The following is a 14637-nucleotide window of genomic DNA, read 5'->3' on the forward strand; positions in this document are numbered from 1 at the left end:
TTTATTATCATAGCATCATAGACCACCAGTTATGGTTTTATTATCATAGCATCATAGACCACTAGTTATGGTTTTATAAGCAAAATGTTGTTGTCGGGTAAAGTTGGTTTCTTGGATTCAGAATTCAGTTTGTGCTCGGCCAATAGGGTTAGGGTTAGGGTTAGCTAGGCCAATAGTTTTACATGAACATCTCTAATAGTTCTGGCTCATGGCTGCAAGATGGAACCTTAAAAACCAAAACAAAGGGAAAAGAAAACTCTGTTTGGCTCATCAGTAGGACTGATGGGCAGCAAGTCAACGTGCAGAGACACGTAGAGTCCACTCTGAGTGTTCAGGGTTAGGTTAGAGTCTCTAACCCTAACCCTTAGTCTCTGAGTGTTCAGGCCCCCACAGGGCACACAGCAGGGCACAGGGATGTGGCAGTGTGAACCAGGGGCACACAGGGATGTGGCAGTGTGAACCAGGGGCACACAGGGATGTGGCAGTGTGAACCAGAGGCACACAGGGATGTGGCAGTGTGAACCAGGGGCACACAGGGATGTGGCAGTGTGAACCAGGGGCACACAGGGATGTGGCAGTGTGAACCAGGGGCACACAGGGATGTGGCAGTGTGAACCAGGGGCACACAGGGATGTGGCAGTGTGAACCAGGGGCACACAGGGATGTGGCAGTGTGAACCAGGGGCACACAGGGATGTGGCAGTGTGAACCAGGGGCACACAGGGATGTGGCAGTGTGAACCAGGGGCACACAGGGATGTGGCAGTGTGAACCAGGGGCACACAGGGATGTGGCAGTGTGAACCACAGCAGGGCCCAGGGATGTGGCAGTGTGAACCAGAGGCACACAGCAGGGATGTGGCAGTGTGAACCAGGGGCACACAGCAGGGATGTGGCAGTGTGAACCAGGGGCACACAGCAGGGATGTGGCAGTGTGAACCAGAGGCACACAGCAGGGATGTGGCAGTGTGAACCAGAGGCACACAGCAGGGATGTGGCAGTGTGAACCAGAGGCACACAGCAGGGATGTGGCAGTGTGAACCAGGGGCACACAGCAGGGATGTGGCAGTGTGAACCAGGGGCACACAGCAGGGTACAGGGATGTGGCAGTGTGAACCAGAGGCACACAGGGATGTGGCAGTGTGAACCACAGCAGGGTACAGGGATGTGGCAGTGTGAACCAGAGGCACACAGGGATGTGGCAGTGTGAACCAGGGGCACACAGGGATGTGGCAGTGTGAACCAGGGGCACACAGGGATGTGGCAGTGTGAACCAGAGGCACACAGCAGGGATGTGGCAGTGTGAACCAGGGGCACACAGCAGGGATGTGGCAGTGTGAACCAGGGGCACACAGCAGGGATGTGGCAGTGTGAACCAGAGGCACACAGCAGGGATGTGGCAGTGTGAACCAGAGGCACACAGCAGGGATGTGGCAGTGTGAACCAGAGGCACACAGCAGGGATGTGGCAGTGTGAACCAGAGGCACACAGCAGGGATGTGGCAGTGTGAACCAGAGGCACACAGCAGGGATGTGGCAGTGTGAACCAGAGGCACACAGCAGGGATGTGGCAGTGTGAACCAGAGGCACACAGCAGGGATGTGGCAGTGTGAACCAGAGGCACACAGCAGGGATGTGGCAGTGTGAACCAGAGGCACACAGCAGGGATGTGGCAGTGTGAACCAGAGGCACACAGCAGGGATGTGGCAGTGTGAACCAGAGGCACACAGCAGGGATGTGGCAGTGTGAACCAGAGGCACACAGCAGGGATGTGGCAGTGTGAACCAGAGGCACACAGCAGGGATGTGGCAGTGTGAACCAGAGGCACACAGCAGGGATGTGGCAGTGTGAACCAGAGGCACACAGCAGGGATGTGGCAGTGTGAACCAGAGGCACACAGCAGGGATGTGGCAGTGTGAACCAGAGGCACACAGGGATGTGGCAGTGTGAACCAGGGGCACACAGCAGGGATGTGGCAGTGTGAACCAGGGCTTTCACCAATAGTGGTTTTTAGTATTCCAATTATTCAACCTCAAAGTATTGGAATAGAGCGTCGCAGCGGAAGTGGATTCCTGGGGTCACTTAATATTCCCCATTCATTTTCGCCATAGACTTTTACAAATATATTTATAACAATTATGTTAAGCCTCGAACCAAGCCATCCAGGATGGAGGTGAATCATGATCATATAACCTTTGATCCCATGTGAAAACATATTTTAATATTACATTATTTGATATACTACATTTAATAACTACCCTTTGTTTAGCCATTTTCAAAATGTTCTTTTCATAGAAAAAAAGGTTATATGGTCATGATTCACCTCCATCCTGGATGGCTTGGTTCGAGGCTTAACATAATTGTTATAAATATTTTTGTAAAAGTCTATGGCGAAAATGAATGGGGAATATTAAGTGACCCCAGGAATCCACTTCCGCTGCAACGCTCTATAGTGGAATATTCGACAGGACTGGCCGAACTGTCAAATATTGTTTTGACTATGTAGGTCTGCTATTTTCACAATGTTTATCTGTGGAACCGAGTCACATTAAATGTAATACCTACAATTCCAAGTGCTTGTCAGGGTGGGGGTCCCCAGTTCAAATATGTTTATTTTGGGGGTCACAGCATAAAAAGGTTTGAGAAGCCCTGGTATAGAGCATTAACACATTCATCCACCAGGGGCATTGACAACTCATTCTTATGACTTCCTATCTAGCCAAGCTTTATAAACTATATATTTTTTAAAGAGAAAACTATAAAAAAATATATCTATTCGGATATTCTAATATTTGGTGAATTCCGTAGTGTGCACCGTATTGTTGGTGGACACAAAAAAACATAAATGTAATAAAAATAATGTTTTTTTTTTCTCCAGACGGCCATCTTGCTGCTTCGCATCGATGACATCGTTTCTGGACACAAGAAGAAGGGAGGGGACGAGCAGACCGGGGGGGGGATGGGAGCAGAGTAGGACCTGTCAATCATCCTGTAGACACAGTATGACAGCTGTCAATCATCCTGTAGACACAATATGACCTGAAACATTCACAGCCGTGGTCCCAACATAAAGTTAAAGAATGCATTTAATGGTTATGATAATTAAAAAAAGTTAAAGAATGCATTTAATGGTTATGATAATTAAAATGTGGTCTCAACATAAAAGGATGTTTGTAGTAAAAGTTAAAGAATGCATTTAATGCTCCTGTATCGTCGTTAATATTAACGAGACGTAACTGTTACTTTCTACGTTGTCATGGTAACGTTCATTACTTCTGTTGCTTTGATATTAAAGTTGTGTTCACCTCAACGATCTGCTGGTTTTATTGTTTCTGCTCTTTATTGGTTGCTTGTCATCATGGAGCCCTACGTCCAGGGACGTGCTGGGCCCCTGATTCAGCCCGGGAAAAAGAGTTGTATAGGCCCTCATTGCGCGCTATAGAGAGAGATCTCTCTCTATAGCGCTGCTGCTACTCAAAGATTTGCCATTTCAGATCATGACAAGTGACAAGCCATTGGGCCAATTACATGAATTAGGCCTATATTTCGTTGTTGTCAGGTGGAAACCTTGTATGTCCAAAACTGCTTGTTTTGTGTTTATCATTTAAAAAATGATTTAAACTAGTGAAAACAGCCGATCTACAAGCACACGGTGCGAGGCGTTGTGTGCTTGTAGATCTGCTGTTTTCACTACTTTTGTGCGAACAGTTAATTTTTTTTCCTAATGGCCCGTCCTGGACCGGCCGAGAATGAGCCAGCCGTTCGGGAGTTGTCCCGCTTTCCCCAATGGCCAGCACGTCCCTGCGTCTAGCTGTGTGTGAGAAGTACATTTTGAGAAGCATTTCCTAGGTGAAATGGTTGTACAGTAGTCTTTCTCCACTAGCGCCACCTTCTGGAGGTCCCCGGAAATAGTTAACATAATTTGAATCACTTTAGTATTAGTATCATGGCGTCAGTTCAGAAAAAGCTAAGGTATGGCAACATGACTGGTGTCTTGCATGCGTGCAAGACACCAGTCATGTTGCCATACCTTAGCAACAGGCACAATACATTTATTTAAAGAAGTACATATAATATATACTTACTTATCTATACCTATAATATAATTATAATACCGTGTTAAAGTGACCATTTTGTTAAAGTTTGCATTTGTAGTTATTTTACTGTAATTTACCAGCACAGACGGACAAAGAGACATTCATGGATTCATATTCTGAACTAACTTTTATTTTTAAGAAGACAATGAAAAGGAGGGGTTTAATTACTTTTCCTTTCTTATCGATAAATGTGTGTAATCTCTGTGTTCATGTCAAGGTGCAGGTTTGTCAATGTACAATGTCCATGTATTTGGCAGATAATCACTGTTTACTTATTTATATCCATAATAATACATGTTTCCCTTAAAAACCTGCACTATCCACACCTTTCACACAGATTTAATTTCTTTGCTAAATAGTTAATATTGATTTTCAAAATGGAATCGTATCGCCATGAATGAACCAATATCGTCCATGTATCGTTAACCATGTATCGTGATATGTATCGAATCGCTATTAAAATGTATCGTTGCACCCCTACTATCTATTCATTTACTGTCAGTCTGCTGACATCACTGATACTAAACGGTGTCACCACCATGATCCACTTTTAGAATAGTGGTGACATCACTGATACTAAACAGTGTCACCACCATGACATCACTGATACTAAACGGTGTCACCACCATGATCCACTCTGATACTAAACAGTGTCACCACCATGATCCACTTTTAGAATAGTGGTGACATCACTGATACTAAACAGTGTCACCACCATGATCCACTTTTAGAATAGTGGTGACATCACTGATACTAAACAGTGTCACCACCATGAGCCACTTTTAGAATAGTGGTGTTTCCATAAAGCCTCTTAATGCGCATTAAGGGTTATTCGCTTTTTATTATTTATTTATGGAAACACTTCAAAATTCGAATAAACTTTCATTATCCACAAAAACTTTTATCCGCTTGGAGGAGGTGGATTTTATTGAATAAACTAAATGTGCATTTGTGAATGGAAACGGGTCAGACAATAAATGTGAATACATTATGACGTTCTGGGTCCATATCGTCTTCCAACTTAACACTTTCCCCTGCCGCTTAACGTCCATTGTATAGCGTTTATAGCCCACAAAACAAACCGGTTGTTTGTTACACACGGAGTGACACGGACCGTGTGTAAATTCCTCCCGTTTTCACCTCCCGGAGTCAAGCCATCCGTTGCTAACCCTTCCTCATCACACGGTGTTGCGTGCCAAAAGTGGCCGATCTACAAGCTCACAGCAGCTCGTATCCGCGTCTCCGCGCTGTGAGCTTGCAGATCGGCCACCTTCCAGAGGACGCTGAAACTTGCAGGATGAGTGTGCAGCGTGCAGCTCGCGTCTCGGTTCGGTCTGAAAAAATCTGCCCGATCAACCCATGCAACCGTCGCTAATTCGAATGACACCTGCAAATGGAAACTAAAGGGTTCGCTTCGTCTTAATGCGAATTTCTGATAATTTGCTTCCTATTTTCGAATAAGCTTACGGAAACATGGCTTATGACTGTCTGGTTTGTCTGGACCCCCATAAGATGAACCAGGGACCCCCATAAGAGAACATGTACCAGGGACCCCCATAAGATGAACCAGGGACCCCCATAAGAGAAGATATACCAGGGACCCCCATAAGATGTACCAGGGACCCCCATAAGAGAAGATATACCAGGGACCCCCATAAGAGAAGATGAACCAGGGACCCCCATAAGAGAAGATATAACAGGGACCCCCATAAGATGTACCAGGGACCCCCATAAGAGAAGATATACCAGGGACCCCCATAAGAGAAGATATAACAGGGACCCCCATAAGAGAAGATATAACAGGGACCCCCATAAGAGAAGATATAACAGGGACCCCCATAAGAGAAGATGAACCAGGGACCCCCATAAGAGAAGATATACCAGGGACCCCCATAAGAGAAGATATAACAGGGACCCCCATAAGAGAAGATATAACAGGGACCCCCATAAGAGAAGATATAACAGGGACCCCCATAAGAGAAGATATAACAGGGACCCCCATAAGAGAAGATGTACCAGGGACCCCCATAAGAGAAGATGTACCAGGGACCCCCATAAGAGAAGATGAACCAGGGACCCCCATAAGAGAAGATGAACCAGGGACCCCCATAAGAGAAGATGAACCAGGGACCCCCATAAGAGAAGATGTACCATTGCCCCAATCATTACCCATATTATTAATCTATCTATCAAGCAGGGTTATGTCCCCCAGGACTTCAAATTAGCTAAGGTAACCCCCCTGCACAAAAAAGGCAGTAAACTTGACCCTGGCAACTACAGGCCAATCTCAATCCTTAGTTCCATCTCTAAGGTAATGGAAAAAATTGTCTATGAACAGGTGGCTAAATATCTTGAAGAGAATAAACTGATCTACGAGTTCCAGTCTGGCTTCAGAGAGTCCCATTCCACAGATACATGCCTCATCTATTTGAATGATTACATCAAACGTGAAATTCACGATGGCAAATATTGCGGCATGGTCATGCTGGACCTCCAGAAGGCATTTGACACCGTCGATCATTCTATTCTGATTGAAAAACTCAAAGCTATTGGTCTTGATAGCACAGCAGTGAGATGGATGCACTCGTACTTGGTGGGGAGGGAACAGATGGTGGAAGTCAACGGAACCCTCCCAGTAAACTGTGGAGTACCTCAAGGGAGTATACTAGGACCACTGTTGTTCTTAATATACGTAAACAACATGTCATCTGCTTGTGACTGCAATCTGTTTCTGTTCGCGGACGACTCGGCTCTCCTAGTCTCAGGCAGAGACATATCGCAGGTTGAAAAGGTCCTTAACTGTGAACTTAATAAGATCTGCACCTGGCTCAATGACAACAGACTCTCAATTCACCTAGGCAAAACTGAATGTATCCTCTTTGGATCTAGTCAGAAACTTAGCCTAGTTGAGAACTTCACAATTAAAGTAGGTGACACTGTGATAGAAAGAAAAAACTACATCTGCTACCTGGGTTGCATCCGGGAGGCTAACCTATCCAGTGAAAAAATGACCACCAAGGTAATCAATAAAGTCAACCAACGAATTCGCTTCTTGCAAAGGGTTGCCCCGCTGATCAATATTAAATCCCGAAAGACACTAGGAGGTGCTCTTATTGGGCCCCTCATTGATTACGGAGTCCTTGTCTGGTATCGCGACGCCCCAGCTGCCTTAAAGTTAAAGCTCCAAACAGCCCAAAAGAAACTAATTAGGGTTGTGCTAGGTCTCCCTCCTCAGACCCACCTTACCGATTATCACCACGAAAGCGTGGGATGGCTCAAAGTAGCTGACAGAGTACAGCATCTTGCAATGGGCCTGGTGTACAATATACACTACACCTCCAAGATTCCCATGTACCTGACAAACTACTTCTTAAAGGTCAAGGATGTTCACAATCACAACACCAGAGGCAGCTCCACTAATCATCAACATAGATTTAACACTAAACAAGGCTCTAACTCGTTCTCCTGCTATACCATCAACATGTGGAACGCCCTTCCACAAGCCTTAAAGGAGAGCAAATCCCTAGCCTCCTTCAAAATTGGCATGAAAAGTCACCTTCAGACAGCTGCTACCCGTGAATTGTAAATAGACTAAGCCCACATGCTCCCCCCCCTTTTATTTTTTATTTTTTATTTGATATTATGCTTTTGAAACTGATACTGATAAAGTACTATGTTCTATCCGTCTGTCTTTCAATGTTATATGAGATACTTAAAGTGTGGTTCCTGTGGAAATAAGCCTCGGCTTTCTAGGATCTCCTTTTAGTTGACCTTGTACCAGTGATTTGTACTGTCATGAAACTGTACTTTTTCTATTGCAAACTTCTTATAAATTCTTCAATCAATCAATCAATCAATCAATCAAGAGATGTCTTTTTTTTAACCATTTCCAGTGATGTTACTAGGTTTTCAAAGTAATGGGTCCCGGGACCCACAGGTTGTCATTTGAATGGGTCCCAGTAAAATGTTTTCGAGCGATATGAGCTTGTAGATCGGCTATTTTCAAAATGTTTGAAATATTAAAAAAGTGATGACTCATTCACTTTTCATCAGTTTTGTGGGCGTTTTCTGGGGCCAAGGAATGTTTTTTGTGCAAAACAAATGCTTGCAATGGATTCAGCATCATGACAAACCCCTAGTTAGACCCCTCACATCCTACTTAAAGCAGATCTTTTTTCTGGGTATTTTCCTCCTGTATAGAAAGTCGATGGGAGCCCAACTTATGTTCCACCACTTCACTATGTTCCACCACTTGGATTTCTTAGGACTTTTGATATGTTATTACTAACATATTTATGAAACAAAAAAAGTTGAAAGAGTTTGTGTTGCAATTTGTTCAAGGTTGGCCCATTTTTTTTCTTAGATTGCCTGTACTACTAAACCTAACCTTAACCCTAACCTTAACCTCAGTACAATTAACGCTGGTGAATGTTAACCTGGAGAAACGCTAACCTGCCGACGTTGTAAATGTTAACCTGGTATAACCAACGGGAGGTCAGGTCAGTGCTCAGTCCCTGGTTTGTTTACGTGTAGCTGATGGTGGCTGAAATCATGATGCATTCAAAGCTTATGTTAGATTCCGGTGTTAGCTATAGATCTGATCTAGTGACAGTCATTTTGTGCTGCTCATATAACATATATAAACGTGTTACCTGATCGATGAGATCAGGTCTGATTCATAAACCGAGCAAAAACTATGGTAGCTACAATGTGTTGCTAACGCTGTCCAAAATCAAACATCTGTTCAAATAATGTTTAGTTTTTCTGTATGTATGAAAGACAGCCTGAGTAGACTTTGAGTTCACTTTACCCAAAAACCTCATTTATGCTATAATTCCTGCCTGGCCCTGTTGAAAAAGCAAGCAATCCACAACAGGCTGTTGTGGATTGCTTGCTTTTTCAAAAGCCTGGAATGATATAGGTTGATTTGCCCTATTAGAATGTAAGATACAACAAGTAATAGCCTACAAAGCTCTGAAGTGATTATTATGATCAACCAATGGACTATTCTATGGCAAACGTCCCATATCCCTCATTTGGTGTAATGTACCCTTTACGTGTGAAATGACTAACTATATATGATTTGTGTGTTGTCAGATGTCATTCCCACCTGAGACCACTGCCATCCTCTTCTCATTTTATGAGAAGGGGATGACAACAAAGAGGTCCACCCTAATTTCAGACGCTGCTGAGGCTTCTGGCCTTCCAGCGGAAGCCGTTAAGGTACTGTAAAGTTAATTAGCTTTGTGGGTGTGTGGTGAAGAGGGTGGTGGGGATATCTTGAGAACTTTTCAAATAGCCATAAAAGTTTGCTTTCTCTACTCTAGAACTGGGTGGGAAACAAACTGAGAAACCGGAGGAAGAGAAGGGCCCAGACAGGTTGTGACCTCACAGGTTACAACCTGTTTTGCCGTGACCACATGAAAAAAGGTATATTCTGTCATGTTATATACTGCTTAATCATCCGTGCCAACAAAGAGCTTTATGACTGTAAATAAAAGTCTAGGAGATAAATGACATTTCTCTCAATAAAGAATGATCCACTATAAACTTTCATCAAGTATCCCTTCTCTTTTTTTTTAATCAAACATAGCCTCGGGATCCCAGGCTTGTATCAAGCATGAGTCATGACTGAAGGTTGCTTTACTTATTTAGCAGCATTAATACTAGTGGGATTAATTTTCGGATGGCAATCTATTTGGTACTTTCTTTGCTCTAAATATGAAAAAGACACCTACAACCCACCCTGACCCTGCATATTTTCCCCCACACTTTGCTGCCTAGGATGGCTTGGGGTATAAGACGGGGTAAAACTTTTAGGTTTTTTACTCATAGTCAATGCAACCTTTCCCTCAATGAATTCCTGCATATCTGATTAAATAACCAAAAAAGAGGGACAGCCACAATACTAGAGTGAGCGTCAAAAAAATCTATTTGCTAAAAGTGTGGAATCATGCCCTTAAGGTTTTAGTTCACTGAATCACTGGTTTCATCTCTGAAAACTCACCTTTCAGGGGACCAAAGGTGTAGGCAGGCATTGACGCTAAGGCGTGCCCACCTGCCCCCGGTAGGTAAATAAAACCTTCTGGCAGCAGGTGAAGTTGGCTTTCGGGTTGCCCGACCGGGCATAAGTGCTCATTGGAGAGGGGACGCAACCATCTATAAACACAACACAAGATATCTGTCTAAACACCTGAACGTGGCCAGCACGCTCTGTCTTCTATTCTGCGGAATGTAAAATATGTAAATGTAATATGTAAAAAAGTGAAATGTTTTTACTGTTGCTACAATAAAATAACAAGTGTGAAAACATAGACATATTCAATCGCTATGTAGGTATTTGGATTTGCAAGTGTTGTACAGTATGACATTTCTATTGCACAGCCGCAGTAAGTAAAGAATGAAGTGTTAAATTGAGCGGCAATTAATCTTACCTATCATTTTATAATAGACAATTTACTTTCATATATGATGGTCATGGCAACCCTTATTGAGGTCCTTAGGCTGTCTACAGGCTGATGCCCTCTAATAATAATGCTGCATGATACTTTGTTCTTTAGGGGACATAAAACATGCTGGTGCTGCGTGGTCAGCCTTGCCAGCAGAGGAGAGGGCAAAGTACCTGGAGAGAGCCAGAGTGGAGAGTATTGGTGAAGGGAGCGAGGAGAGCAAGCTACTGAGGAGGAAGAGGCTGATGAAGCAGCTGAAGGACCAGGTTGGATGTAATGGTTCACCCGATCTACTGTGAATCAATTCATAGTAGAGCGGGCGAATGGTTAAGGTGGTTAAGGTGTTCTGCATGTGTTCAGATGGCCTCCTGTTCTGGAGTTCCCACGTTCCAGTTCCCCCATGTTCCGGGGCTTTGATGTTGAGGTGTCCCTAAGATTCGTGGTTCCGATGTTCATCTGCTCTTTCGGTAAAACGTATTTAATATCTGTCCTATGTTTATTTTATAATAAATAAACTCTCTAGTGTCTAAAGCCAATTGCCAGAAGGACGGATCTATTTTTTAATTTCATTTTACATATTAAATATTGTGAATTGGAATCCCTGGAAACCAAATTCAATGTTTTTTTTTTTTTTTATGTTTTACTGAATTGGGGAGAGGAACCCTTTTTTCTTCTTTTCACCATTTGTCTGGTCAGAATTTTTTACGGCCAAGCTACACCAGATAATGCTCTCACACGTATGCTGGACTTGCGTGTCCACACCTGGTGTAGACCACACCATTGAAATGAATTGGGTCTTTCTAAACGTGCATTGCGCGTGCAGTAAATTCCACACACGCACTTTGAAAGGCCTGGTGTAGCTCTGCCGTTAGGTGGACCTTAAAAGTGTATTCAGTGATAATGAAAGTGGCTGGGGGTCATCTTGTCCCTTACTGGCCTTACAGTGTGGAAAAGTTTAGTTTTTTATAGATTTTTTACACCATTATAATGTTCTCGTTTTGATCATTAGACCCAATCACTAAATATTGGTAGGCCTACGTCTCCAGCTTCAGGATATGTATGAAACTGATTTACTCTGAGACTGTGGCATTTTATGAGTTCAGTAGTTTACAATCTAGGCATTTAGCAGACGTTCTTAATTCAGAGCGACTGTGGTTCTCAAAACTTTTATTTTGACCATCATAACTAAACATCATAACATAACTATGGCCATACTCTACCCTGATTGGTCGGGGACTGGCTGACCAAAATCGTATTCAACGATAAACATTATTCTTACATTCTGGGTCTGAGGCTAAATGGTGGGTGTGGCTCAAAAGCAGAATAAATAGCGGGCCTTGACATTAAAAGGGTTGAAAAGCACAGGAATGGATGGATTACCTACATGCACTTTTTTTTCTTCTGGGATGGATGTTTGAATAAAGCAAGACTTCAACCAAATAAACATGCAAATGGTTTCCTTCCATGTCTTATTTTTCTTTTTAAATAAAAGAGGAGAAACTGTTTTTGAAATACTCATTCAGTCAAAATGTATCTTGTGTTTACTACATAGGCAAATCATTTTTCACACTACCTCACTCTTCTCTTTTCTATATGCCAGAGAATGTGGCCATACAATCTCTGTTCACTTCAAATTGGAAAGTGTATTTTATAGACTCACTTTATACTTGTAGAAATCAGTTGAGAATGTAATGGGGCAGATTTCAAACGGCTAATGAGATTTTAATAAAGCACCATTGCATATATTGGTCTATATATATAGCAAATATGCTTTAGAACAGTCCTGTATGTAAAATCATTTTTTTTATAATGAAGCCTTTAAAAACATGAAAAGATGGCATTGCCCAGTGAGCAAGTGACTATGAGACCTTTGTGTCAACCTTGTCCAACATTAAAGTTCATTATTCAGTACATTACACATCCTTTCCAGATATTTCCAAGCCCAATGGTGGGTGTGCGTTAGGCCTGATGTGTTTATCAATTTATTTTAAAAGGTAGTTTTATTAAAAAGTGGCATACTCAATTAAGTGTTAAGATGAATGCTCAATGAATCGGTATTCATTGCGACCGAAGGTTGCAGTTTACTATGTGAAATGTCACAGCTTGTCCGGTTAGACATGTTCACATTTTACATGCTCTGATGTCACTGTGATGTCAGGGGAACCACTCTAGCAGAATGGGTTTTCCGCTCTATCATCACGCTCTGGCTTCACTGTGATACCCATATATGGAGTTCCCTGATGTCATCAATATTAATGATGCCCTGTTAGAGAGGTCCCTGTGATGCTAGGGGGAACAAATCCCTTTTATGCCCATATATGGAGATCTCCGATGTCCACATCACTGTGGCACGCCCTGAGGCGTCTTCAGTAACTGCATGAACGTTTTGTGAAAGAACATTTGGTGTTCTGTCAGACTACACTCTTCATCCGTTTCATGCTACTTTCTTTTGAGTGGGGATCTTATCCAACACTATGCTCCCTCATGTCAATGAAGCCAACATGATTGGCCACATTAATAAACAGATTAATGTATGTTTCTAGTAATGTCTGGCGTTACGTGTGTCTATTGTGTTTTCCATCATTATGTCACCATGCTGATGCCATAAACATCTATGGGGTATTCCTTTATTATGGCATATGACCAATATCATCGGGGACTACCCATAAGTCCGAAGGTTCATTAGTCCAACAGTACATTGGTTAGGGTTAGGGTAGGGTTAGGTTAAGGGTTAGAATTCACCAGGTTAGCAGGTTCACCAGTTTCTGACTAATGGGCTGTAGGACCAAGACCAATGCCATGGTCCCATAACATCAGCAGCTTCACTTATAGTGTATAACCATCTGGTAATGTATTACAAGAAGCACACATGCACACTTGCATTCTTCAGTCCCAGCATTGTGTCTTTGTAGTTATTAGAATACTTGTCAGCAGAAAGGGACACATATTGCAGTAAAAGGGGCATATATAGACAGCTTTGAAAGCAAACTTGGAGACATACAGATAGTGAGTGTGTGTGTGTGTGTGTGTGTGTGTGTGTGTGTGTGTGTGTGTGTGTGTGTGTGTGTGTGTGTGTGTGAGAGAGAGAGAGAGAGAGAGAGTGTGTGTGTGTGTGTGTGTGTGTGTGTGTGTGTGTGTGTGTGTGTGTGTGTGTGTGTGTGTGTGTGTGTGTGTTTGTGTGTGTGTGTGTGTGTGTGTGTGTGTGTGAGAGAGAGAGAGAGAGAGAGAGAGAGAGAGTGTGTGTGTGTGTGTGTGTGTGTGTGAGAGAGAGAGAGAGAGAGAGAGAGAGAGAGTGTGTGTGTGTGTGTGTGTGTGTGTGTGTGTGTGTGTGTGTGTGTGTGTGTGTGAGTGAGAGAGAGAGAGAGAGAGAGTGTGTGTGTGTGTGTGTGTGTGTGTGTGTGTGTGTGTGTGTGTGAGAGAGAGAGAGAGAGAGAGAGAGAGAGAGAGAGAGTGTGTGTGTGTGTGTGTGTGTGTGTGTGAGAGAGAGAGAGAGAGAGAGAGAGAGAGTGTGTGTGTGTGTGTGTGTGTGTGTGTGTGTGTGTGTGTGTGTGTGTGTGTGTGTGTGTGTGTGTGTGTGTGAGAGAGAGAGAGAGAGAGAGAGAGAGAGAGAGAGAGAGAGTGTGTGTGTGTGTGTGTGTGTGTGTGTGTGTGTGTGTGTGTGTGAGAGAGAGAGAGAGAGAGAGAGAGTGTGTGTGTGTGTGTTTATTACAGTATTATTACACCGATTGTGTAATAACAATATAGACTTGAAGGTATAGGCCTATAGGCCTACTGTTTCTACTTCCATTGCAATCCTTTGAAAGAAAATACCATTCATACATAATTTGCATATAGCTAATTGACTGGCTCAAGTACTGTATTGTCTGGTTGTGTGGATAACCAGCCTGTTATATGATCTGTATATCCTAGGTGACTTGGGCCTTGGCTCTCTGAACTTGAAGCCAGGAGGAAAGTACCATAAGCCAAAGTCAAGGGCTCTCCTGTTGTAGCAGTAAAACCATTTGGAAAGGTGACAACCTGGATATAGTAAGAAACAGTATAAGACGGGGCCGGGGGGCTGCAAACACGGGCGTTCTCGCTTGGATCAGCGAGGAT

General features: G+C 43.3%; 1 protein-coding gene across 1 annotated transcript in view; it reads left to right on the plus strand.

Annotated features, from left to right (window-relative positions):
• The window catches only part of cct3 (chaperonin containing TCP1, subunit 3 (gamma)), a 27632-nt gene extending 24326 nt beyond the window's left edge, over positions 1–3306 (plus strand). The window contains exon 13 of the mRNA XM_080737145.1: positions 2875–3306. Within this exon, the coding sequence (XP_080593271.1) occupies positions 2875–2970 (96 nt within the window). The 3' untranslated portion in view covers positions 2971–3306. The remainder of the gene's footprint in view (positions 1–2874) is intronic.
• The last annotated feature ends 11331 nt before the right edge of the window (positions 3307–14637 follow it).

This window comes from Nannobrachium achirus, assembly GCF_963921795.1.
Source record: "Nannobrachium achirus genome assembly, chromosome: 2".
NCBI lineage: Eukaryota > Metazoa > Chordata > Actinopteri > Myctophiformes > Myctophidae > Nannobrachium > Nannobrachium achirus.